Raw genomic sequence first — 27737 nt, forward strand, 5'->3', positions numbered from 1 at the left:
TTGATATGCTTAACGGGACTTTTGACTCGGTTCTTCGAAAATAAATATGGCCACCACCTAGCTGCCTTTCTTTTTAGATCGAGTGAAAGTGTTTGTCTTTTTTTCCTTCTCTATTTCATATTTTCATTAGGCCTATGCAGTTGAAAGAGGGTGTTTCTGGGTGCTGAGTTGCGCCTCTGCCTTGATTAGCCTAACAGACTATAGTTTTGGAGTGCAATTATCTCACCACCCAAGTCACCATTCACCCTATAGCCTAGTTTAAATATCCTAGCCTATTATTTTCTCAAGAAACAACCAGGCTGCTTTGTCCTGTGAATATACAGAATGTCATTCTGCGTAGTCAAAATACTCTAAGGGTCAAACCCTGAAAAGTGTTTCCTTGCGTCGTGCCCGTGCGGCCGTTAACACTTTAGCACTTGCCGTTATTGTAGAACTTTCCCACCCCAGCTGCATTTCATTTGTTGATGCTTTTGCACACTTTGCGTTCTGACCATTTCTCTCCATCGTGCGCTTCTTGTCCAATTAGCGACTGGTCTGGGACTGACGTCTGCTGAATATCATTTCAAGGATGATCCAATGGGAGCCCGGGAGGGAGCGCGCCGCGGCAGAGACGTCTCGACTTGGTGCTGCTTCTCCCCAGACCCAGTCCGACATATAAACTAGTCTGGAGCCTCAGACACGAATCGCCGCTAGAAACTGATCATGCGTATCACTTCACTTCTTATGCGCGATGACAGCTATTGGGGGTTCGCCACCATGTCCTCCCTCAATGCGTAAAGTCACTGTCATTTGTGGCGCATCAGTCTGGTATAGGCGCACTGAGGATTAATTGACTGGTTTAGCATGAGAGAGCCGCTCAGGGACCAGGCTGTCCATGGACATACACAGTGCACGGCCAGTCGGCTTCTATAGATGAAGAGGCAATGGAGAAGAAGCACTGTGGAGTAAATCAGATCTGCGTTCTGTTTCTCCTACCCTTCTCCCTCTACCCCCTCTGCTGCCAAGCCAGCTGGATGTAAGTATGAACCATGTGGGTATTTATCTCGTCAGTGCAGGGTGATATTATTGGCAAAGCAGCCCATCATGCAGGCGCACGTATACCGCGCGCTCTGCGTTAATACTTAACCCAATTACGCACATGGGCACAGCAGGGGTGCATTTGGGTAATTATGTCCTGGGTTTTGATGTGTCTCATCAGGTGGTTGGGAATAACGTCCGTGGGGGTACCGGAGAAACTAGGCTGCGCAAATCTCCCGCTGACCTACAAGCAGAAGGACCTGTGCAAGAGGAAGCCGTTTCTGCTGGCCAGCATCAAGGACGGAGCGCGTCTGGGCATCGCCGAGTGCCAGACGCAGTTCAAGCACGAACGCTGGAACTGCTCGACCACCAAGGGACATTCTGTTTTCGGCTACGAGCTAACCAGCGGTAAGACTATGTGGCTTCACTTAATTTACTGTACTACAAATCCCGACTTTAAAGGTAGGGTATAGTGCGTAGTGATATATATGTTTTGCTTTAAAACATACTGTGTGTGTGTGTGTGTGTGTGTGTGTGTGTGTGTGTGTGTGTGTGTGTGTGTGTGTGTGTTACGCACGCGCGAGAAAAGATTAAAGCTCTAGTCTATAGCCTATATTCTGATAGTATAGTGTTTGCAGGGGCCTCCCTGTCTCCCCATTTTCAGGTATTGGTTGTCAATTTGATCAATCAGGAAAGAGTATCCATTTATCAGCTTCAATTTTATAGTGTGCCAGTTCCAATTTTGTCTGCTCAAATTTAGGTCATCCTTTCATCATTTCCAAAAATGAGTTCTCTGACCTGCAAATGTTTACTACAGAACTGGACAGACATGCAAACTGAGGGGGACAATGCTACTGAACAATCAAAATAATTTAGAGCTATTTAACACTTACACTTATTTAATAAACTCACTTACTGCATCTTTAACTCTCAGTGTACAAATGTAACCAAACTGACCCTTAATGGTTCATTTTATAGTTACAAATGGATGAATTAATTAACATTAAGAATTTGAGAAAAACACATTTTGTTTCTAATAAATGTTTGTTTCTGTACAAATATAAATAAATATCAAGCTGTTACACATTTACCCATTTCAGCTGAAATCATGCATTTAGGCTATAACTGCGTGACTGTTTCAATTGTCTAAGTCAAGAAGAAAAATGCAGGTAACATTAATTCCCTAAAAACGTGTCATGCTGTTGAGAGATATGGTGATCTTTTTGATCAGCCACTTGAACCAGCAGCCCAGCATATAGAGAACACATCTGTGGAAAACATCTGCTCTGGTTTATCCGTTTCAACAGCATTTTATCCACGGTCAAGTGTCCTTTGAACAGAGAAACCTCTGCACCCTGTCGGCCGTAAAACAGCGGGATTATACTAATTTTGAGACCTCAAGTCAACATGTAACATAAGACATGGTTTCTTTATTCTAGCGAGCCTGTTCAAGGCCCAAGGTTCTGCGAGTTTGGCTCCCAGAATCTCAGTCCGCATGGTTTATCCCTTAAATCTTCAATCTTCAATCTTCAATTTTTGTCTGATGTGGAGATACTCTTGCTTTCGCCTCACTGCTCCGCTGCCTCACATTCCATCAGTCGACATCCGTTATTTCACTCGAAATTATAAACGCAATAGCATGTTATTATTGAGAAAGTTAAATACTTCACACTCTTTACCATGGTTTTTAGTTAGTTAGGACATGTTTAACTTTGCTAAGAGGATTGAGAATGTGTCCCATGACTGCAGATGTGCCTTTTAAGTTATCTAAAAGCTAGACTTTATTCTAATTGAATCAGAGGATTTTATTTAATTAGGCTATAGTTCCAGCTTCCAGGTGACTTATCCTCTGAGTCTGGATGATCCAAATTCAGAGTACATTTCTTATACTTGCTGGTGGGACAGTGTCGTCTTGAATGTGTTCAAATCTTTGCCACAGTTTAAGGACCATTTGTAAATTCTAATCTGATATAATTGTCACAAATGCTCCCATGGACAATGTGCACATACATTGCACTTCTGAATAGTGCTTCATAATTTCAGACCATTTGACGGTGGTCGCTATAGGAGCAATTCAACTTAATACACATATTTTGTCTCAAGAGAGACGTTTGACTGCAATGTCGAGCTTCGTTTTAATGCTTTGCTTTCACTTAAATGAAAAGTGAAAAGGCCAAATCTAAGTATCATCTAAGCCAGGCTATGTGCTGTGCTTTTCCACCAGCATTCTAATAATGTCCCAGACAATTTCTAACAATACAAAACATTTCCAACATGTCAACTCATCAGAGCACCCTTAAATCCCAGCAGTCTTGGGAGTGTTAGTGAGAGCTCAGTAGGCCACTGTGCCCAGATTTGTTGCGGCATAATCCTTGTATGTTAGTATTTTCAGACTCTTCGCCAACTAAATCAGCCATTTGTTTTTGGCAAAATGCCTCTTTAACTCTGAGGTGTTTGCTGTTCTCTAAGCTGTCTCTGGTGGGACTAGTACACCACAAAATTATTATGTTAAGCACTTTCCACCTGGTGTCCCTAGGCATGCCAATAGAGAAATGTCAAAAAGTTCACATTAAATTACAACCAAAACGATTAAAACAAATTGTCAATATATCAGCTATTTTCTCAATTTGTGGTTAATTTAACTCACATAATAACACAATATTTTGTATGGAGCCAGCGCTTGTCCATCAGCACTCCACCTCAAACACTGTGATGTGTAACCCAATGCCTCTCACCTTATCTTTGCTAGGTCCCTTTCCCATGGGACCTGGGGTCTACCGTGCCTCTCGGCATCCCCGAGTGGGGTGGGGTGTGTGTGTGACTGTGTGTGTGTGTGTGTGTGTGTGTGTGTGTGTGTGTGTGTGTGTGTGTGTGTGTGTGTGTGTGTGTGTGTGTGTGTGTGTGTGTGTGTGTGTGTGTGTGTAAATTGATGAATGCTCAGATATTACAGTGCAGACGTGCAGCAGGGTGACATGAATTTGTGGTATAATTGTTCAACCATAACCCTGTCTGCTCGGAATGCGCGAGCCAGCCAAATGTTTTAAATGAATAAAGATCCTTTTCAAAGTCTCCAAACAGAAGCCAGGATTCGTATGCGGTAAACATGAAACCTCTGCCAGTCTACTTAACCACTTTCAACCTGGAATGCCTATTTTTGGGCATGTCATTATCAGTGTGACATTTGCAAAAAATGTAAAAGAAAATGTAAAAACATTAAACATTTTCCAAATCGGATGTATGTGCTATTTTCGTTATCCTTGAATGTCCTTAAAGGTTTTTTCATATTGATTGAATACTTTATTAACAGTTTGCAATTCGTATAGAGGTACGGTTTACAATGATTGTTAAAAGAATGGCTTGTCAATTAATGTTACTTCCCAGGGATGGTTGGATGTGGTGGATGTACGTGGTGCACGCAGTCGTGGAAAAAGTACTCGCATGTTTTACTTTCAGTGATTTCACTTAATTCAAATATCACTTATTTTTTTTGTTTTGTTGTGATAATCCCCCCTACTATAGAATGTGCTGACCATATAAGGAGTTCCTCCCTGTCCCCAGTTAACCCTTGGGGTAAAAGAAACATAGGTTTCGTTTTTGGCTAGGTGGCCCAGCCGTCATCCAATCAGGATAGAGAGGGAAGCCAATCATGATCGAGCGGGGTTGGGCCTTGGTGTGCGTGCTGTTGGCCTGTTGTGTGTCCATCTGTGCACATCTTGTTACCGGGGCGGACTGGGTTTTTTTCCAAATCACCCAAATCACTGAATGCTAAAAGTATCAATACTGCAATATAGAAATTACTAAAGTCCCGAATTCAAAAAGTACTGTAAAAGTACAAAACTATTGGCATTAAAATGTACTTAAAGTACAAAAAGTACTCATTATGCAGAATGTCTAATTTCTAGTTTTCAAAATGTTTACAAATCTTTTGAAAATAGCAGTTCGGCTATTTTCAAATGTATGAAATGTACAGTATATCTATAGGGCTGAAGTGGCTAATGTATGTTTTCTAATAATAATCCAAGTAACTAAAGTTATAAAATAAATAGTAGTGGAGAAAAAGTAAAATGATTGGAAATTGAACATACTCAATAAAACTTAATAACTTAATAAAACATATGTTCGTGACACAATTAATGTGTCTCACATGCATGTATTTAGCCTATACGTTTGTGATAAAGAATCTCGCAAATATATTCTACAGCAAGCAACTGATTCCTCTCCTAACGTCTTGCGCTGGGCCTGGGTGATACAATGAATAAGATTAGTAATACTATTGCAAATTAATTGTTTTATTATAAATAAAATAAAACAATTGCAAATAAAAATGCACAGATCATTTGTCTCGAGATCTGTAGCTTCGAGATCCGCCAGGGAAGAAAAGAGAGGGGGAAACGAATGTTTAAAAAGTAAATTTGTGTTGATTTCTTTCGCTGGTTCAACTTCTGCCTCTTCTGAGTTGGAGTGCACACGTGCGCAAACGCGTGCATGTGCGCTCAAGAGCAAGCTTGCGCAATGCATTATGGGGTAGATTTGCTTCGCTGTGTTTTTGTAGTGACCATCGGATGGTCCCTACCATCCCGGTAGCCTCGGTCCCAGGCTTACTTTTCTGCGAAAAGAAGAGCCTGGTCACAACGTAAGGCAAAGAAGCTATCGGCGGACGTATCCTCCGGAACATCCATCAGATGTATTTCCCCCGGATACGATATTTTCCCGACCAATCACAACACTTGTTTCATTCGCGGAGAATGTGAACTGATTTGTAAAGCATCAACGTCATTTCCTTGTTTCGGTGGGGACTAGTAAACACAGCCGCACCGCGTGACGTAGTTCTCTTACGCGCAACACTTCCGCCACTTCCGCTGATAGTCTTTTCAGCGTAGGTCTTGCCCAGGGTGCCATCCCGGTGCATTGCTACTATGCAGCCACCACAGACTTGTAGTCCAGGAAGGAAGTGAGACCACATTTTCATGACAGGTTTTTGGCATAGAGTAATAAAAGGATAGAGGCCGAACCGGTGCTATTAATTTCAATAGAAGTTGCTCAGTGGCGTTTTGAAGCACCTGGAAGAACCCTCTACTTCCGCATTTGACTACCAAAGTTTGGTGGTCAAATGCGGAAGTGCAAACGAGCGTTCAATGTTAAACCCCAGTTCTTTATTAATTTCCCGGGAGGGCAATTTGATTCGCAGCAGTTCATAGAGGTTTGAAACGAAAAAACTGTACAAAACACAGCAACAACATGTGACAACATAGCATAGGACAACATAGCATGAGCACCTCTGTCCGCCTGCAGTTCACTCTCTAACCAGTAGGGCCGAGTGTTTCAACATTGGAGAGCCTCCCTGGGGGCTTGCTTTTTGGTCATGAACATGGCGTCATGACTAAAATATCTAACAAAAGGTGAAGTGGCCCTTTAAGTACAGTAGGCTACTTGAGTAAATGTACTACTATATTTACTATCCACCGCTGGGTGCAGGTACCAAGGAGACGGCGTTCATCTACGCGGTGATGGCGGCGGGCCTGGTGCACGCCGTGACGCGAGCCTGCAGCCAGGGCAACATGACGGAGTGCGGCTGCGACACCAGCCTGCAGGGCACCGGCTCCCCCACGGAGGGCTGGCACTGGGGGGGCTGCTCGGACCACACCCACTACGGAACGTGGTTCAGCCGCAAGTTCATAGACAACACCGCCAAGAACACGTCCTCCTCGTCCAGAGGCGGCTACGGCCTGCTGTCCATGAACCAGCACAACAGCGAGGCCGGGCGACAGGTGAGAGCACAGGCACAGCGTTTGTTTTCACAGATATATTTATACACACAGGCAATGTCAGACATCCCCGCACACATATGTCACACAGAGCACGCACGCACGCACAGAGAGAGAGAGAGAGTATGGCAGGTGTCCTATCATGTGATAAGATAAGATAATATAAGAAACCTGCCTTGATCCCCGTAGAGTGACATTTTGCAGCACAGTGACGTGCACAGATAGACACTAGGGGGTGCTAGAGCACCACCTGCCCTTGCCCTCTGGACAGCAATGTGCCCTTTTGACAGTGTACTGTACAGTATGTGGACCATGGTATGGTATTTATTCCCCAAAATCTATAAATCTCACACTATTAAGGCAACCGGCCGGTTCCACGCGCTGCACAAGGTGCCCTTTTTTCACTTGAGCATCTGCCCCTCTAAATGTCTGTGCACGCCACTGATGCAGCAACAGCAGTAAGAAAACACAGTAGAGGTAGGCCTACGGACAGGTTAAAGGAGTAGTTCACCTTTCACCTTCCACATTACTTTATTTACATTGTTTATCACCAGGTAGGTGATGTCTTCCAGTCACGGAGAACGTTCATTTGTAAAACAAGGATCAACTTCATATATCTTCATGTAATTGGTCAATGATCATTAGACGGTAATATGGTATAATCTTTGTCTACCTCTACCCTGTCCGTGTCTCAGAGGAGGTCTGTGGACAGTTCAAAAACCTGCCTACCAGTGACATCATCAGGGACGGATTAACCCCCACGAGGGCCCCTGGGCCGGTAATATTTGCAGGGCCCCCATAGCGCGCGTGTGCGCGACATTTGTGTTTTTATGTGTTTTTATCATCTTTTTAACCTAAATCAACAGCCAATGGAGGGTCCCAGGAGCCCTTTTCAGGGCGTCAAACCTAGTACCTCACGGTCCAATTTCCCCGAGGGGCCCCTGAATGCCAAGGGCCCCTGGGCCACGGCCCGACTGGCCCAATGGCTAATTTGTCCCTGGACATCATCGATGGGGAATCCAAGCTAATAGAAAATGCATACTTTCAAAAATAAAATAAAATAAAAAATAAAATGCAGGCTTTCTATTCCTGGAAAGCTAGCATGCTATAATGGAAGCCAAAATCTGCCTAATGATGATGTCACTGGTAGGTGGGTTTCTGAAGTGTCCATAGCCTCATATAATATGAGACACAGACAGAGTAGAGAAAAAAAGGCATCGACATTAGTGAGGACCAATTATATGAAGAAAATGGGTGAAGTCTTTCTTTAATGGTTCGAAACTTAAAAATGTTTATTTTCTCTTCTTTGATTTTTTGGTAACTTCTTTCAGCGTATTTCGGTAGAAGACAATCTAAATGATAATATGAGCTGTGTTTTGATTTTATGGGGGTGTATTCTCATTATTAATTCCAATTGTTTCATTTTTGGATTATTCATTCTCCAAAGATATTAAGTTTACAAACAAATGTTTTAATGTTTTACAAAGTCCTTTTTTGGGTGAACTACTCCTTTAACAAACCAAGTTAAATATGAAATAGATTGTCCTGTTCAACTCCAACTAGTGAGCTTCCCGTCAGTCATCACATGCATGTTCAGTTAAAGTAAGGATCAATGAAAGCAAAGCGATGCTTCGCGGCTGGAGCACGGAAACGCACTAAGGTCATGAGGTCTTTTCTCTGCCGAGTTTAGAAATAACACAGGTCCAGAAGTCCGTGCAGTGTCCAAAAGAGTTACTTCTACATGCACGGCGCTGGAAATGTGCTTGTCCTCTCACCCGAAAAAGAAAAGCCAGCAATACAAGAGCAATGAGGACCTAATAGAATGGGAGGATGAGTGACGGAATCAAAGTTGCAACTCATCTCATCCATATTGTGTAACTGGGAGAGGCATGGCAGTGTTATTTATGTGTCCTTGCCAATATTCGCTCAAAAGAATGTCCCTTGTAAACACACCCATAGCAATGACAGACCAATAATATTACAGGCACTGATCTTTAGACAGGCATACACACATTACACTCATACACACACAGAGGTACACTTATTTTCAAATGCACACACACATGTACGCACGCTCACTCGCTCGCTCACACACACACACACACACACACACACACACACACACACACACACACACACACACACACACACACACACACACACACACACACACACACACACACACACACACTTATTCTTGAGTGCAGGACCACAAACACCTTGACACACACACACACTTATTCTTGAGTGCAGGACCACAAACACCTTGACACACACGCACACCTCTTCCGAGTACAAAGAAAGCAGTGTATGTTTACAGTCTTTTCCACTGTCCTCAAGCCGAGGTGGAAGGTTAAGAGGGCCGAACTAGAGAAGAGTGAGGGGGGAGCAAAATGGGGTCATCCAGAGACCACTCTCTGGCCATATGGGTTTGCGGTCATTCTCCCCCCTGGCTAAACTGTGTGAGGAATACAGGAACACTTGTTCCAGCAGTGTCCTGGGAGTCTATTGTATAAGTGCGGAAGCCGAAAGGCCCCGGTGGTAAAGCCTGACTCCTGCTTCTACTGCTGTGTAAAGACCAAAATGTAAACTATTACGGTAACAACATGAGGTCATGGCTCTATCGGCACTATAGCTTAAAGAGCCTATGTCACGCAAAAAAAAGGATAGCAACCCGTTTCCGCTTAGGGAAATGGCTGGGGAGGTAGAGCAGTCTCCTGAGAACTTCCCGGTTGGATCCCTGGCCTTGAACAAGATGCTTGAACCCCACAACTTCTCACTGGGCCCTGCTTAGTAGCTACTCATAATAGCTAATAACTAACTTTACATAGATAGAAATACCTTTATTCAATCCCCAGAAGAAATTCAGGTGTCATCCCAGCCTACAGCTACATACTGTATGTACAGTCACTGACTGACTGTCAGTCAGTCAACAGCAACAGCGTACAGTACATCGAGCAATAATGAGCACTACTCCATCTGTCAGCAGTAAAACATGCAAATGTACAGTACAGGGACACTGAACCTTTTCCCCCTCTCCTCATCCTAAGGCCATCGAGAAGACGATGTCCACCGACTGCCGGTGTCACGGCGTGTCGGGCTCCTGCGCCGTGAAGACCTGCTGGCGCACCATGGCCTCGTTCGAGCGCGTGGGCAACTACCTGAAGGAGCGCTACGAGGGCAGCGTGCAGGTGCTGGACCGCTCCAAGAGGAAGGCGAAGAGGAAGGAGAAGGAGCAGCGGCGCGTGCCCATCGAGAAGGCTGAGCTCATCTTCCTCAGCAAGTCGCCCAACTACTGCCTGGAGGACAAGCGCTGGGGCATCACCGGCACGCGGGGGCGCCGCTGCAGCCGCACGTCGCAGGGCCCCGACGGCTGCAACCTGCTGTGCTGCGGCCGCGGCTACAACACACACGTGGTGCGGCACGTGGAACGTTGCGAGTGCAAGTTTGTGTGGTGCTGCTACGTGCGTTGCAGGCGCTGCGAGAGCATGAACGACATGCATACGTGTAAATAGGGAGCGGAAGGATTCGAGGAGGGCTCACGTGCGAGAGACGTCGGGCACGAGAATGCCTGCACACACATTCTGTGCATGCTTTCCAGACACATAGGTGTGTGCGGTGCAGCCCTATAGCTTTCTCCATCTCATACATGCAACAGCACACATACACACACATACACACACACACACACACACACACACACACACACACACACACACACACACGCACGCGCGCATACACAACCCTCCATGTCCATGCCTCTTTGACGAGTCGGACATCAGTATTTCTACACTTTGGAATGGACTGGGATGGATTGACACCAGGGATCGTGTTGTGAACACTCCTCCTCGCCTCCAGCATTTCCAGGGGAGTTAAGTACAGTAAGATGCCGGACCAGAGCTTTGACCTTGAAAAAGTGCAGCAGATGATGGAGGCTTGTGATAAGGTTTCATGTGATCTGGAGAACACTGTCTGAGAGGAGTACAAAAGGGAAGCCAGATGGCCTGTACACCTGGACTGCATGTTAAGACTGATTTAATACGTAGGTGCTCATCGGAAATAGTGGATCTACAAGCTCACGATTTAAGCCTGCAGATCTGCTGTTTTCGCTGTGTACTGCGACACCGTTGCCCAACGAACAAACATCATGAGCTTAGCATACTGTAGGTCTCTTTCCACACATGATTAGGTCATGATAATCAAAATGTGGCTTTAGATCGACTTGATGAGTAAATTAAATAACTAAATCCTCATCGGCAGGAATGCAAATCAACTGATACGATATTTTAAGTGCTCTTTCACAGGATTTTTTTTATTTTCTGATAACCACACATTTTTAGAAGGTTGGAATCATAACACCACATAAGCACAATTGTCTTGGCAATATTTGCTATCTGAAAATAAGAACAATGCTGTGTAGCTTTTGGAATATAGTGTTGATGATTTATACATCACCATTACATTTTCTTTTTAGATTTATTTTGGGAAGATTAGTTGTAAAACAATTGTTATAATATATAAGTCTATGATAATTCAGTGGAAATTCAGGGCAGGCTAAATTTACATGCAGATGAGACTATATAAAATGGAAGTAATATTTTTTATAAATGTTGTTTATATTTTTGAATATTAAATTATGCTATTAACAAATGTCTTTAATATTTTCTTCTGGCAACACTTTACTGCTCCAGGGCGTCTGTAATGTGAATATTCAAGTGAGAGTGGTTATATAAAAAAAAATCATATTCAGATTTCACTGAATAGCCTGGTTTACAGAAATTGGTTCTTCACTGGCTTTTTGTTTGTGCCCCAAATTTGACCCTCTGTCATACTGTCAATCATGATGACATTACCATTACACTACCTAAGTTGCGGCCGGCTGTTGAGTCGTCTTTATACTGTCTTTTGTTATATTGATATCCTATTTTGTCAACCCTTACCTGTATCTTTGTTTCATCCTTACTGCTGTGCTGTTGTGACAACTGAATTTCTAATTTACAGTGTCTGTCTGTCTGTCTGTCTGTCTGTCTGTCTGTCTGTCTGTCTGTCTGTCTGTCTGTCTGTCTGTCTGTCTGTCGAACTAACACTAACCTACCTATTTCCTAAGCCTGTAAACCTGTGATAATGTCTCTCTTTCCCACTTTTTGAGCATCAGTCCCCTGCTTGTGAAACACACAATGAATGGGAAGTAGTCAGTGACTCAGTGTCCCTTTCTTTGCACTCCTGGATAGAGACCCTGATGAATCCAAGCTATGTCCTAGACCTTGTTGGTTCCAAACCTGGGATATAAATGTGGGAATGTGTGGCTGAAATGGAGCAGATTTCTTTACGGTGATGCACTGGCACAGCCTATGACATGCTTTTGGTCAGCTCATAACATTCCTCTTGTTGTACTGAAGAATTCTACCTCTTCATTCTCTTTCTGTCTGTCTGTCTCTCTTCCCATCTCTTTCGCCCTCTCTCTTTTTGTCGCTGTTTATGTAGGCCTACTCTTGTTGTTGTTAAAAAAATGTCTTTCTTTTCTTCTCTATCTTACCAAGTTATACTATTGATCTAGTGCTCTCTTTCTTCCTTTCTCTCCCTCTAACCCCTTTTCTTGCTCTAATCATGCTCCTCTGACTAAGAGCCTGTATATATGTGAGAAGTGGCGATGCTGTGTCAAATGCCAGGAGTGCTTCCTCTAAAAGAGACTTTTTTTTAAACAGCTGAAGATGTTGATGCGTAAGTTCCTCTCAAGTTCCTCGATTAAGGTCATTTGTTAGAGTCGTTACGTTACACAGGGCAGAGCAGAGAATCAGAATCAGCTTTATTGTCACATCAGCTTTATTGTCACATCACAGGTTTACAAAGAAGTGGGTGAAATTCGTTTTTGTGCATCGTTTGCATCATTATTTTTGTAGAAGTAAGAAAAGGAAGAAGAGGGGGCGGGGAGAAGGGAGATCAAACAAGAAAAAACAAAATACTAAATATCTACATATTTACATGGTGCCTGAGATAAGATATAAAAGGTGCATGAGAATAGCAGCAGATAGTTATGAACATCAGTCAAGGTGCTAGAAAAAAAAACACGCAAAATGTCGGTGTGTGACGACCGCATAATCCACATAATGTAGACTGACACTGATATAATCTGACCGTAGGTAGGTCCATGAGGAAAGCAAAGAAAATGAAAAATCCAGCAGACTACAGGAAAAGGTACAAATGCTGGTCAAATGTTAAACTCACTTTGCTCTGTACAGATATAAGACTGTGGTGTTCTGTACATATGGATCAATTTCCCTCAGGGTCCCTGGCGCTGAACAGGGGTGAAACCAAAAGTGAGTACGTTCGAATTCCAATGGCCCCGGCTCATGAGCCCCTAAAGTATGGAAGAGTTTATAGATGCAAATGATTCCGAAATATTTGGGGTGAGGGCCCAAATTCCAAGCGGGTCCTCTGCTTGTGTTTACATTTCATAGAAACGGTTTGCAGAGCAAAAGAAGCCAATTTTCACGGTTTCAATTGTACTGAAGATGCATTCTGCTCCTCATCCTGGGTAAACAGCTTAAGGGCATATTTAATAATTAATCAATAAATTACTGGTAAGTTTGTTCCCTTAACCACTTAAACCATACAGGTATATAAGTTATTGTGCAATGTGAATCAAATAGGAAATAGCCGATCTACAAGTTTACAATGTGTCATAACAACGCAAAGCGTTGTGAGCTGCTATTTTTTGAGTGGTGTAAACCACTCCTACAACTGGCTTTGTTAGTTTGTCTGTCTGTCTGTCCGTACCAAAAAATGAGCATGGTTGCTATGGTCACCCAGTTCACACGGGTGTGATTTCATTACGTCAGACATTACGTCAGACCACAGCTGATCAGTCTATATAACACTCAGTTCACACGGGTGTGATTTTTACAGAATGTTGGCCAATCTGATGCTGAAAGTTTGCCTTTATGACATGCCCAGAGAAGGGACGCTAGGATTCATGTGGATAGAATCTGTCACCAGTTTGACACATGTAAACTGGGCTGCACGTCGCATGCGCTTGACTTCTTCTGACATGAAAGAGGGACAAGCATGAAGAGTACAGTAGAAGCGACAAATCGTTTCTGTAGTGGAGGTCCTGGCCTCACAAATGGTGATAAATAAACATTGTGACTAAATCAATTTAGATCAATTTAGATCCAATGTTGAATATAAAGGCCCATGATTAAACTAAAAGCTGTGCGAGTATGGGAATGCTTAAGAAAACAATGCCTATTCTCTAGGACTCCTACTGGGTTTGATGCTTTCCTGCAGTGCCAATAGAGGAGACGTTTATTTGCACCAATTGATTCAAATCATGACTCATGAATCAATCATGAGTACACTTGGAGAACAGAAAGGCCTGGCTCATAAATCACACAAGAACCGTGTGGGAACTTGGTGACACTGACGTTCATGCAAGTAGGCCTATATCTTTCATTTATTCAAGAGTTAGCTGGATTCTGGTGGATCACTTCCATGTTTTGTTTAAGTACTATATGCCTTGGTTTTGCTCACTATGAATCCTTCAGTGCAATCAAGCATGAACCTATACACCAAAGCCAAGGCCTGACTGGGTTTTTATTTAGCAGCTGAGGCTTTCTCCATGTCTGTTCTCATCGGGTCCAAGCACTTTTCGGGGCTCGACAGGTCAGTTGGCGCTCCTCCAAGCCTTTAGAATTTGGCTTGAAAGAACCAAACCAATGCCAGTGACCCTTAACACATGGTTACATATCGTCGCTGTCAGGTGGAAACCTTGCATCTGAAAACTTCAACAAGTGTGTCAGACAAAAGTAGTGAAAATAGTAGATTGTGGTTTGTAGATCGGTTAATTTTAAAAGTTAAAGTAGTTAAGTATGCCTGAGTGTGGGTTTTATAAATATTTAAGCAATGAAAGGTATTAACTGGAGCTTGTGACTGAATGACTACATACAATCCATTGGAACAAAGGCTCTTTTTTCCATTTCTCGAAAAGTAATGGTTTTGGACTTACAAGGTTTCTGCCAACAGCTATTATACATTGTTAGTGTATAGTGCACCTCTTGAAATTTCATCAGCAGATAGAATTTCAGCATTGTAAACAAGGGACAGACTGTAAGGCAACGGACACAGCGGGTGTTTAACTGGAATTGGTTATCTGTGAAGAGGAAAATAAGAAATAAATTCCATCTTCACATGTTAAAAAAAAAAGAAAAGTAGAAATGTTTTGTCGTGTGGTGCCGATACAATACATTCCGCCATTTTCATGAAATAAAGCCGTAAGTAATACTTAGGGCTGTCACGATCATAACGTTTTATTTGATTGTGTTTTCGGCATTGAGGATTGGAACATATATTTTTTTTAAAAGAAAGAAAGAAAAATGTATCGTATTTTAGGCTTCGTAAACAGAAATTGCAAGGGCAGAAAAATAACTAAAATATACAAGGAGATAGACATATTTAATGTAAAAAGACAAACTTCAAAGTAGGTATTTATTTCGATTTGATTTTAATTAGAATTTTTGTTTTGTTTACCCAGCAAAAATAACTATGTTTATATGTTCCAATGGTGCTCTAGTGACTTTATCCAAAGTGCATTTCTGTACATTCACCCATTTAGACACATTCACACATTGACAGCAGAGGAAACCATACAGAGCTATAGGGTTAGGTGTATTGCTCAAGGACAGTTCAACACTAACACAGGGGGAGCCCGGAATCGAACTAGTCTAGAAAGCCCCCCCCCCCCCCTTTCCTGAAAACTATGAAATGATGGAGTTTCCACAAAAACTATTTAACCCCTTACATTACACCGGTAAACCTGTGATGTGAAAATAAAACAATTCTGATTCTTCTGTTTATAGTTCTCAGTGTCTGGTCCCGTCTGTACAAATTAATTTGGAACCCATTTGTACATTCTCAGAGTTAAAGAGCAATGTGTATAGGGTTACAGAGATAACTCATTGTAAACTCTCAAAGGTAGAGTCGCTACCTTTGAGAGGGTCTGTACCGTACAGACCCATAAGGGCACATTTGGACCGATGGTGGACGGTCTCCGGATGTGATGTCGAGAACCAGTGGTCTACTAGAGTTTTAAAATCAAGGCGAAGGTCAACATTACTAGTAAGCCTTGCAGGGTAACATCCACAATCCATGATGTACAAGTACACTCCATGGACATCAAGCTAGCATGTCTCAACTCATTGACTCCAAATTCAACCCTTTGATGCTGAGTGCCAAGCAGGGAGGCATTTTTATATTTTGTATGAACCCCGGCCTCCAAATATCAGGGCAGACACTCTGGTTCACTATCCAAGGCTTTCACTGCATCCAGGTTCTTTGTCATCATCCAAGTCCTGGACTCCCGGTTGTTATGATTACTTAATTGTTGCCGGTCTCGGTCTGATATAATGATAGCCATATTTGGGTACGAGTGATATAAAACTCTCTAGCTGATACATCAGCTAATGTCTATGGATATGATTGATTGACTCATCATCATGACATCATTGGGAGGACAACAGCTCCCAGGGTGAATTTAAAGAACCACAATCTCAGATTCATTCAGTCATTTCACCATCAGCAATCACCAGGTAATTGGATAACTTTGTGATTGCCGCTCCTGTGCTGGCCCTAGTTCAGTGGTTCTCAACCTTTAAGGCTGCGACCCCCCAAATAATCATATATGAACTGGGCTGTGGACCCCTCACTGGAAGCACTTGGAATTAATTGAGTTGAGGCATTTTTGTTAGACTTTGTTCCACAGATAAATATGTGAAAATATAGGTGTATCGGCTATTTTCAAAATGTGTCAATTTGACCAATGTTTGACCAGTTTTGTTTTGTACTAGTGTAGTGTAGTGTAGTGTAGTGTTGGTTTCACTTGCTGTGCTTCAAAAGTGCACGAGTGCCACCTAGTGGAATAGTGGCCAGTTTCTCGGTAGGTTGTACATTAATATGCACGAAACTGCCGCAGTACAAATAACACATTATTTTTAATACAATTTATTAACTATTAATAACATTCGCCTAGTCCTAGAGAGCACATTTTGTGATGATGCATACTGCATAAATATAATACATCATCGCCTCGCGGCGTCACCAGGCTTTAACTTGTCGATTTTGTCGAATCAGCCGACGGGGGAAAACAGCTGCTGCAACTGAGACACAGACAGTCACACACGTTATGAGTTTGCTCCATGTTTTGCTCAGTCAGCCGGTAAAGGTCGACCAGTCGTCAACAGTGAGGTATTTTCTTACGTTTAAGTTTTCTTTATAGCTTTGTTTGAAGCTCTTGTGCTCACGTGTTTGCATATAAAACAGCAATAATAGTTATTAATTAACACACTAATTAATACAATAGTTACTCTTCCGGGTAATGTATACTCAACAACCTGCAGCTTTCTATCCCTGGTATCATGGTGGGTGGATGGATGGATGGATGAATGACTTACTTCCTCATACATTTATGTTGGGTTATTCTTCCACACATTAGCATTGGATATTACAGTAGCATGCAGGCTAGCCCTGAAACATGGTGATGGTGGATAGTTAGTGTGTATGGTGTGTGGTGCACATTTCTCAATGTGTGATTTGTAGCCTGTGACACGAGGTTAGGTTTGGCTATGGCAATGTGGAATACATCTGATAATCAGAATATTTGTTCTGTTCAGTATCGGTACTTTCCCAGCCTCTTTGGCATTGTACTGTCGTGTATAGTATTTGTATGTCATTAAATGTGCTGATGAATTTGAAATGGAGGACCCCAATGTAGCCAGTTTGTGCTTTTCTGGGTACCCCCCTCTACGTGACGTCATGTTGTTGACATCATCAGAAGACAAAGTCTATTTTGTCCTCCAGGAAAAGCAGAATAAAGGATGTCCAGTCTAGGAATCTTTGTGAGGTGTTTCTCGATGGCACCAGTGTCCCAGCTGAGATTGCACCACACCCAGAGGATGTGTCTGTCACAGATGAGAGGATGCTGCCACAGCCTCAGGAGGACTTCAGGACCCTATGTGTCTTTAGCACATTCTCCTCTAATGCAGAGGGCCTTTCTCTCTCAGGTAGGGAGGGCAGGGTAACCATTTTACCTATTCAGCAATCGATTTCTTTTCCGATTAATCTAATCAAGGAACGTGTTTTATTCCTTTCCTCTTTTTTTTGGATAAACGCCTTGATCTTTACGTCCTTTTTTAATGATATAACACGGGTCGCTGTAATCCATTTTTTGACAGCTCCCGTTGCTAGGCAACGCCTTGTGCAGCGCTGCTGGACATGTTTTGCGCACAGCCATTCACTTCCTTGTTTATGGGCAGACAAAACTGTCTATCTCTCAATCTATGTCGCTGTCCATGGTTTTGATTCAGAACGGCAATGTTCTGTCCTAATTTCTGACATCTCGTTTGGAATATAAACGCTTCTAAAGAGAGATGAGACTTGACAGCAGCACGAGGTAGTAATGGAAGATTATACCTCCAAGTTTTGGGGTGAAATGGGCTTTTCAGAGTAAAATGATCTGCCCATCTGGTTGGCACTCTAGTGCCTTTATTTTGACAAACTCCTGCGCGAGGTATCCGCTTGGAAATGAATTCAGTCCTTATCTTATTCCTGTATTCTAGAAAGTTCCGCCATGCCATGCCATTTATATTACATATTGTGATCACCCCTATCTGATTGGACATTATATTGTCCAATCAGAAAATGTACTTTTGGGGGGAACAAAAAAAGTTAACAAAAAACAGATTACTTTAGGTGACATAAAGGTTCTCAGACCTAGAACAATAGTGTGTTGCCCATACTGATTATGGATAGTTCTCTTATAATGAATTAAATCCATTAGTTTAACTGTTACACCCCTACTCCCAGGGTTCTAATCCCTCCGACAGGGCGTCCAAATTCAAGCTCAGCACACGACTGGTGGTGACCCTTCTGTTTAGCGGGGGCATTCTGGGCACGTGGTGGTACGTCCACACCGAGAAGCAGCGCATGCAGGACAGGAAGCGCATCGAGCAGCTCAAACAGGTCGCTGTGGGACAGGGCAACTTCAGCCTCCTGGACCACAGGGGGCAGCGCAGGAACAAGAGGGACTTCCTGGGCAGCTGGGTGCTGATGTATTTTGGCTTCACCCACTGCCCTGACATTTGCCCTGACGAGCTGGACAAGCTGAGTGCCGTGGTGTCCACTCTGGACAAGGAGCCCTCCCTGCCTGTTGTCCAGCCCATCTTTATCACTGTGGACCCGGAGAGGGATGACGTAGCAGCTCTGGACAGGTACGCACTGTGTGCAGTGCAGTGGTGGACTAGAAACAAAGTGCATTTACTCTAGTACAGTGGTTTTCAACCTTTTTCACAACAAGGCCCATTATTTATTCAGCATTTGAGCCACGGACCACCATTTGATGAAATGTCGCTTCTCTTCCACAATTCTATACTGTATTGATGTGGTACCATAGGAGAGATAACAGGCAAACGTTGATCAAAATAACAATTATTTTGCATTCTCTAATTTGTGTAGATGTCTTGTAAATTAAGTAATGCAGATGTTTAACAAGAATTTAACAGTTGAGAGTGTACATTTTAAAATTGAAACCAAATGGACCCATAAGGGTCCATTTTGTTTCATTTTACGTTTTCAAGAGTTAAAGGTCTAAGGGTCCATTTGGTTACCAACTCCATAATTTAGCTGGGGACCACCTGGAAAATGCTCAAGGACCACTGGTGGTCCCCGGACGACTGGTTGAAAACCACTGCTCTAGTACTTTACTTGAGTGTTTGTATTTTGGGATGCTTGTAATCTTGACTACTGCATTTCTAGGAAGGGAAGAATTACATTATGACTTAGCCACTCCAACTTAGTGAAAATAGCCAATCTACAAGCTCACTACACATTTCGATGCAACATGTTGTGAGCTGAGCTTATAGATAGGCTATTTCTCCCCAATTTTGTCGTTATGCCAATTGATTCCTCCCCACACACATTTGTGTGTTCACGCTGCTGTTGTATTCTACTGACTCACTTGCCGGTGAGTTGCCCCCCAAAATGTATTGACATTTTCTGAAAATATTTTCTGAAAATGTCTAAACTTGAATACAGCAATGCATCTTAAAAAGAAAATGTACTTTGCAGTTTCTACACTTTGTCTCAAGTACTGGGGTTGAGTACCACTTTGTCCACCACTGCAGGTATGTCAAGGACTTCCACCCACGTCTGATAGGGCTGACGGGTACCAGCGAGGAGGTGAAGAGCGCAGGACAGGACTACCGCGTGTACGCCAGCCCAGGAACCAAAGACGAGGACGGCGACTACATCGTGGACCATACCATCCTCATCTACCTGGTCAACCCAGACGGCCTGTTTGTGGACTATTATAATAGGATGAAGGACGAGGAGCAGATTGCCAAGAGCATCAGGAACCACATGAAGGTCTACGTGAAGTTGTTATGAGGGTGGGGGGGCTATTGTAACTTAATATTCAGAATTCTGTTTTTGAGGGGCGCTAGCCCCTCCTATGTCCAGCTTTTAGTGTGCATCTAGGCAGGCGTGAATAGTTCTTATAACGGCAGTGGGTGCCCCCCCAGATACAACCACCCCCTGCCGCGGCATTGTAAAACAGTTTTTTTTTTTCTTCCTTTGGTACTTTATTTACAGTTTGCTAATAAACACAGTGGTACGCTTTCAGTTCACAACTTCACAACGAACACATTCAATTGTTTCAGCATCTTGTTTCAGCATGATCAATGATCAACAGTAAAGAATTTGTTTCAGCAATAATAGCTTAGGCTAATTGTGGCGTTGTTTATTCACGTACCCTTCAGTGCATGAGGAAGGTGTTTATCCTTACAGCTGTGCGGCTGATGAACTCGTTGGCTATGACACCCATGTCCAATGTCATCACCATATCCCTGTGACAGTTTATCAGAGCAAGGTGATTGAGTCTCGCTTGCCCCATTGTGGATCGCAAATAGGTTAGGTTTTGAGTCTCTTTGAGCCCTGAAAATAACCTTTCTGCACTGTGATAGGGACAGTCAGCACTTGTTTCACCAGTCTTGTGGTCTCTGGTAAAGTAGATCTGGTGGTCTCCCCTTCTCACTTTTTAAGAACTCCATGACATCATGAAAAGTAGACAGTGCAAATCCTTTTCGCTTTGCCATGTCAGTCAGCATGACAAAATCGTGATCCAGGTAAAAGTCTCTTTCCAAGTGGCTTGATATTTGCGCCCTCGGGCGGTGCTGGCTGCTGCTGACACTTTTAGATAATCAGGAATTATTAGCTCTTAAAAGAGCCGTTGTGTTGGCACTGACAGTGCTGTCAGTGCAGCATCGGTGTCGGCGGGCGCTGGAATCTTGGCGGTGGGCACCGGGATCTTGTCGGTGCCCGCCGGGGTCGCGGCGCCGGGGTTGCGGCGCCGGCGAATTGTAGCGTCGACTGGACGAGTCTCTTCTTGGCTGGAGGTGGCTTCATCGTAGTCAAATGGAAATAAAGCCTGTACTGTACTGCAGTGCAACATTTATAGTCTACCTGGCAGCAGTGGAACCAAAGCCACCTATTAGCATTTGAATACCTGTTCTGTGAACAGGGAACGGGCAACGTCCACCCCCCCCCCCCAGTGGCCCAAGCTGTTACTTTGGGCTTGTTTATCTGTAAAGACAGAGCGATTAATCGCACCGATTAATTAATCGGTCTGATTGATTAATCGAACCGATACCGATTAATCTAAAAACAACTCAAATCTGCCGATACCGAGGTGTTTGTCGATTAATCTCCCATCACTATGTGCATGTAAATGCAAATGTTGTCCTAACACAAACATTAAATGCCATTGATAATGAATGATTGGCCAGATTGAGATGATGTAATGATCATGAAAAAAAAGCGCCTCTCACTTCACACACTTTTTTTATTTTGATGAATACTGCAAAAAATAACTACGTGTGTGTGTGTGTGTGTGTGTGTGTGTGTGTGTGTGTGTGTGTGTGTGTGTGTGTGTGTGTGTGTGTGTGTGTGTGTGTGTGTGTGTGTGTGTGTGTGTGTGTGTGTGTGTGTGTGTGTGTGTGTGTGTGTGTGTGTGTGTGTGTGTGTGTGTGTGTGTGTGTGTGTGTGTGTGTGTGTGTGTGTGTGTGTGTGTGTGTGTGTGTGTGTGTGTGTACTCAGTGGTGGAGGTAGGCTTCCATAGTTACAACTTACAAGTGTGTCTTGTACTTTGACAGTATGTGATGGTATATTCAACAACATACAATTATTGGGTCACTTTGTTTATTGTTGTATCCTGATAGATACTTAAATTAAAAAGCATTTTACTAACTACTACAATATTCAGAAAGCCTTGTCTGAGTAGATCCTATAGGACCATTCATGTGACGAGAGCTTTTCACTGCAGTTTATTAACGAATTAAATGAATTCATGTGACAGTTCAAGTGCCATTTGGTTGTAACTTGTAATGCTTTTTCATCATTTTATTTTATTTATTAATATCAGAAATTGGGGCAAAACGATTTTGGCAGATTTTTCCTCTATGCAACGAGGCATAAATTAGGCGTATGTGCTCCTCTCTGCATCTGGTTCTGTTGAATGGGAGTAGTCCACTGATATATACAGTAATATACTGTTATTGGTACCATGGTGGGACATTTGTGCTTTACAACCTGGTGCTGCTGAATTGAAGAGACCAACTTGATTAGTTTATTATTCATTTTCATTATTTTGCCATGTTTTATTTATAGTTCAAGAAATGCTACGGGCTAATTATAATGTTGCATTGAACAAAACATTTGAGTGTATAGTATTTTGTTCATTATTTAAAAAAAAAAAGTCAGCTCAATTTATAAGAAATGCTGTTAAATAGGAGCCTCCTGCACTTATTATTCCCCCCGAGTTTATAAATATTTTTTTAAAGAACACCATTTTGTGTTACACTGTAAATTTAACACAAAATTAAAACATCTCGGTCGATCCCTAACAGTGCCTAGAATAAGGGTCCTCCTTATTACACACTGTTTGAGGAATTTCAAAGTATTGATAATCACTAATTGTGTGATTATTATTGGCATAAATCCACTGCTGAATTAACTTTATTTGTGACTGCCACAAGATCAGTAGGACACAACAGTTTGCAGGTTTATTTATTTCTAGACACAAGGTGGCAGTATTATACCATTCAGAGCAGTGAATCTGTCTTCTAAGCATGAACCCAAACCACCTCTGAACTCAAATGAGTTCAACCACAGCTATCCAGGAAAGATACTTCTTAGCTGTACTGCAACACTGCTTCTGAAGGTGAACTTGTAGTATGGCCTGCTAACCAAAGTAAGATGTATTCTTTGGATTGTATTTCTTTTTTGGGCAGAGAATGCCATGTGAGTGGTTCTCACCATTATGTGAAGCCACTTGATATAACGAAACATAACATCTTTGCAATAAATATGGTTTCAATTTCTCTTCTTTTTCCTCAGTACTTTTCCGTACCGCCTCTGACACACTGTGACATAATACAATGTCTGCATAGTGTTTTATATATAAAGTGTGACATTTTGTAAATACATTAATATAGCTACAGCCTAAATATAGTCTCTGTTCATGTGAAGTCTTCCAACATTCATTTGGGTCACATGTGACCCTAATGTGCCACGTTCTACATTTGAGTGTGATTCTGCAAAATAAAATGTATTCATTGGCCAAGAGTTGTTATGACTAAACTTTAGTCAAAAAGGCTGTTAGGATGTGGTATCTAATGCTGATTTAATCTAGCCTTGCGTTGCGATAGATTTAATCAGCATTACATGCCACATCCTAACAGCCTTTTTTTGTGGTTTCTGACATGGTGTATCTGTATAGCTTTTACTTCTAATCCACTACATATCAGAGGCAAATATTGTACTTGTTACTGGACTAGAATTATTTGAAAACTTTCGTTACTAGTTACTTTGTAGATTAGAATTATTATTACAAAACATACATTAACCTCTTCAGCCCTATTTAAACTTAGGCTATTTTGGTTTTTGGTACTTTAAGTACATTTTGGTGCAATTCTTTTACTCAAGTACATTTTTAATTTCTGACTTTTTACACCAATGAGCGTTAGCCATATTGTAATGGCCTCAACTTGACGTACAGTTAATCTACTTTAGTGTAGTGTATACTCCATCCTGACTAAATCCTGCATGCCGTGTGTTGTCCTAATTAGGTTACAGAGTTCTGTGGACTTGTCTGGTAGTTCATGGAAGGGCCAGGGAGCGGAGGTCTACTTAAACCCTGACCACCTAATTTGCAAACCCCATGCTGGATTTCAAGGAAACTATAAGCCAGCTGTGTTGTTAACCACTTAAGCCCTACATAAAAGATAGTCAAAATAGTTGTGTGTGTGTGTGTGCACGCGCACACGCAATTATTTGTGAAAATGTTAACCTATTTTTGTTTGCACTATAAGTTGAAAGTGCATGTTTTATAGTTGAAAGAGTTTTTCTTTTTTTAAACAATATATTTATTGACATTCTTCATTTATAAAAAACATTACAGTTATAGCTCTTTTGTTAAATAAAATGTCCAGAAAAAACAAACATAACAGATACAATACAATACAAATACAATACAATACAATACAATACAAATACAATGACAACAAATAAATAAAAAATACAATCATAACAAACAACAACAAAAAAAGGTTTTAATGGGGGACATCCCACTGAAGGCCTTGCGCATGAAAATGGCTGCATTGTACCTCCACCCTGCTGGACAGCTGTTTCCAATATAACTCCCCCAAAGATTACCTGCAATTTTACCCATGTTGAGCCAATGATGATGGAGGGGCGCTTCTCAGAAGAAAACACTTTTCCCAGATTTGTCCCAGTCTGTAGTTCTGAGAGCTCATTGGCTCTAGTGCAGGGACAAGCCATTACATTACTGCTATCTTCTCCTTCAATTTGGACTGCATAAAGCATGATTTATATTTCATTGTATGACAGTTGTATAGTGGCTACACTTTTGACAATGACTGCCCATAAGTACCATATTGCAAAACAAATGTATCACGGCCAGCACGACATGTCTGTCAAATTCATCCAGGTTGTAACATATTTAACTTTTCAATACAAAATAAATTACATGAACGGTTGAAAATACTAACTTCATGGAGCACAGCTGTCAAATGAGTGGTTAAACTGTTATTATGTTAAGCCATAATTAGTATCAACTGTTCAATTCATCAACATAGCATAAATATAACGCATACTGTATCAAATACTATATGTATACCGGTATGTAAAAAAAAAAAAAAAAAAAAGTATTTACCCATGTTTGTTCTATAGATAGGTCATACTCGTACCAGATCGTTTCGACCATAATACAATGTCTGCATAGTGTTTTATATATAAAGTGACATTTTGTAAATACATTAATATAGCTACAGCTTAAATATAGTCTCTGTTCATTTGAAGTCTTCCAACATTAATTTGGGTCACATGTGACCCTAATGTGCCACGTTCTACATTTGAGTGTACTTGAGTATGATGGTGATTCTGCAAAATAAAATGTATTCATTGGCCAAGAGTTGTTATGACTAAACTTTAGTCAAAAAGGCTGTTAGGATGTGGTATCTAATGCTGATTTAATCAGCATTACATGCCACATCCTAACAGCCTTTCTTTGTGGTTTCTGACATGGTGTATCTGTATAGCTTTTACTTCTAATCCACTACATATCAGAGGCAAATATTATATTAATAATATTTGCTATAATATTATGTTAAGCCATAATTAGTATCAACTGTTCAATTCATCAACATAGCATAAATATAACGCATACTGAATAAAATACTATATGTATTTGTACCGGTATGTAAAAATAATGAGTATTTACCCATGTTTGTTCTATAGATAGGTCATACTCGTACCAGATCGTTTCGACCATTCCGTCCCGCTCCCTCTAGTATAGTGGCTGTGGGTGTCACTCACTTTTGAGAAGTAGTTTCTCTGTTTGAGGGCATTGCCCCTTTGACTATCTTAAAAAACAATCCAATTTGCTGTTCAAAAGGTCTATAGTACCATAACATATAGTACTGTACGTATATACTTGTGTCAGTGAGTTGAACTGGGTGTGACACCAAATCGTTGTTGCTACACCCATGTACTATTCCACTACTGTTTACTTTACCACATCAATATTTGAACCCACTCAGCCCTTCACAATGCGATGTAAACAAGCAGACACATGACCCTGGCTATTCAGTGTGTCTTACACTGTGCTCACTGTGTACTCTACTGGTGCATTTATTTTGAGCCACTCCGTAATATGAGTATCACATTTATAAATTACTATTCAGTTATTTACGTGGATGTTTTGATCTAGCTAGTACAGCTTAAAATAACAGATGGGGGGAGGGCTTCAGTGTCAATCATTCTCAAGTGAACTTTGCTATAGGACGCACTCACTGTTAAAGACAGTGCAAGCCAGGACTAAACTTTTGACCTGGCTACCAGGTGTGGCATAGTCACTGTCAGTATGAGCCGTTTGTACTTAGCTTTGTACTTGTGCATGGCTTAATCTGTAAAACAAACAAGCATATGCATGTGTTAAGTGAAATAAAAATGAAATTGTAAGGTTGCTTTGCGTGCATGCAGGGTAAGTGAGCGTCGCGATCACAAAATAAACGTGTGCCAGTCGAGTGTTTGTTGTGAGAGCCACAGGGTGCTGGTCAGATGCTGCAGGGAAACTGATTCGGTTGATTGGCTACCAGCCATCTTTTGACACAGAGCAGACCCACAGGCCAGGGTTCCATGTAACTCTGAGAGTATATGGGTCCATTTGGTTCCATTTATATACTACTCTCAGAGTTATGGGGGTCCTTGAAAACATTTTTTTAGAACCACTGAGTAAGTAACGGTTTGGCGCTGAATCAACTGTTGGGAAAGGGACTTAATCAAATACAGTTTGGCAGTCATTTGTTGTTATGACTGAGCTGAGTTGTCATCCATTGGTCTCCATTAACACACCCAGTTGCAAAATTTTAGCTCCAAATGACAAATAACAAAGGACGGGCTTGCAGGCTGAGCAGACCACATACAACTCACACAGCAGAATGCAAACTCTCACGTATAGCCATATCCTCTCTGGTGTGTATAGCCATGTTAGAGACCATGGACAAGGCGTCAAGGCCAGCAGGAAGAATTCATGTTCTGTATGAAAGTGTTATTGATTGTTGTTGTCTAACCTATCATGGCATCAGGCCATAAAAGGGACAAGGACTGATAGATAAAGAGATCTAAGATACAGAGATGTGTAAGGGCCCCAAAGCGGCCTGAACCTCTAGTTGCTCATCATAGGCATCTGTCCGTCAGTGAATACGATGGGTTGCGCCTGAGTGGTCATGTTTTCTTTGAGCAGCGGCTGTGGCTGGACAGCCCTGCTCCGGACTTTAGCGCAGTTGGCGCAGACAAAACGACAGGGAACTGGCACAGGAGTGGGGGCTGCTTCACTCAGTTTCCTCTTCTGTCTCTTCGCCTGCAGCAAAGAGATGTGTCTCTCCTCGGCACGCTTGCACGGTTCCTGCAGCGACAGTCTGCCTCCAAACGCCACAGCCTTTTGCAACTTCCTCCCAGTTGTTGTGTTGCAATGCCTGCCTGCTTCATATCACGTTTGCAAACGTCCTTGAAGTGCAGGCGTGGGCGACCAAGAGGTATGGAGCCTGTGTTATAACGTACTGATAGAACTGTGTGTATAATCAAATGTCACAGGTGCAGATAATACTTGGGGTAATTATTTTGTGAAGGTCACATTTTGTGAAGGCCTCTTAGTTAATTAAAAAGTAAAACAAAAAATAACAACTGGAAACAGACAAACATACTCCTTTTTGAAAAGAGGAGCTCAAGGTCTCTTCTTGGAGAGAACTTTTATGAAGCACATGCCTGTGATTCACAAAAAGGGGTAGATTCTCTGTTTTGATATACTGTGTATATATAGTGCATCTCAAA

The 27737-nt window shown here is 42.1% G+C and overlaps 2 protein-coding genes across 3 annotated transcripts; both read left to right on the forward strand.

The window, feature by feature from the left end:
* Positions 1 to 923: 923 nt before the first annotated feature.
* Positions 924 to 10297, forward strand: wnt16 (wingless-type MMTV integration site family, member 16; the record flags this gene model as incomplete). The annotated part of the gene is made up of 4 exons (XM_079494738.1): positions 924 to 1015; positions 1199 to 1425; positions 6493 to 6785; positions 9833 to 10297. 4 exons carry the CDS (start codon positions 924 to 926, stop codon positions 10295 to 10297), a joined length of 1077 nt encoding a protein of 358 aa, XP_079350864.1.
* Positions 10298 to 16748: 6451 nt separating this feature from the next.
* sco2 (synthesis of cytochrome C oxidase 2) lies at positions 16749 to 21761 on the forward strand. Of its 2 annotated transcripts, none has more exons than XM_079494247.1 (4): positions 16749 to 17016; positions 17634 to 17836; positions 18639 to 19042; positions 19955 to 21761. In XM_079494247.1, exons 2-4 carry the CDS (start codon positions 17651 to 17653, stop codon positions 20214 to 20216), a joined length of 852 nt encoding a protein of 283 aa, XP_079350373.1. In that variant the 5' UTR covers positions 16749 to 17016; positions 17634 to 17650; the 3' UTR covers positions 20217 to 21761. The 2 variants fall into 2 exon arrangements, with proteins under 2 accessions (XP_079350373.1, XP_079350372.1); XM_079494246.1 differs by having other exon boundaries at positions 16751 to 17021.
* The last annotated feature ends 5976 nt before the right edge of the window (positions 21762 to 27737 follow it).

This window comes from Electrona antarctica (assembly GCF_951216825.1).
Source record: "Electrona antarctica genome assembly, chromosome: 23".
NCBI lineage: Eukaryota > Metazoa > Chordata > Actinopteri > Myctophiformes > Myctophidae > Electrona > Electrona antarctica.

Coding starts and splice junctions, on each gene's coding strand:
- sco2 (XM_079494247.1), top strand. CDS start 17,651: ATGTCCAGTCTAGGAATCTTTGTGAGGTGTTTCTCGATGGCACCAGTG. Junction 17,837..18,638: donor AGAGGGCCTTTCTCTCTCAG/GTAGGGAGGGCA, acceptor CCCTACTCCCAG/GGTTCTAATCCCTCCGACAG. Junction 19,043..19,954: donor GACGTAGCAGCTCTGGACAG/GTACGCACTGTG, acceptor CCACCACTGCAG/GTATGTCAAGGACTTCCACC.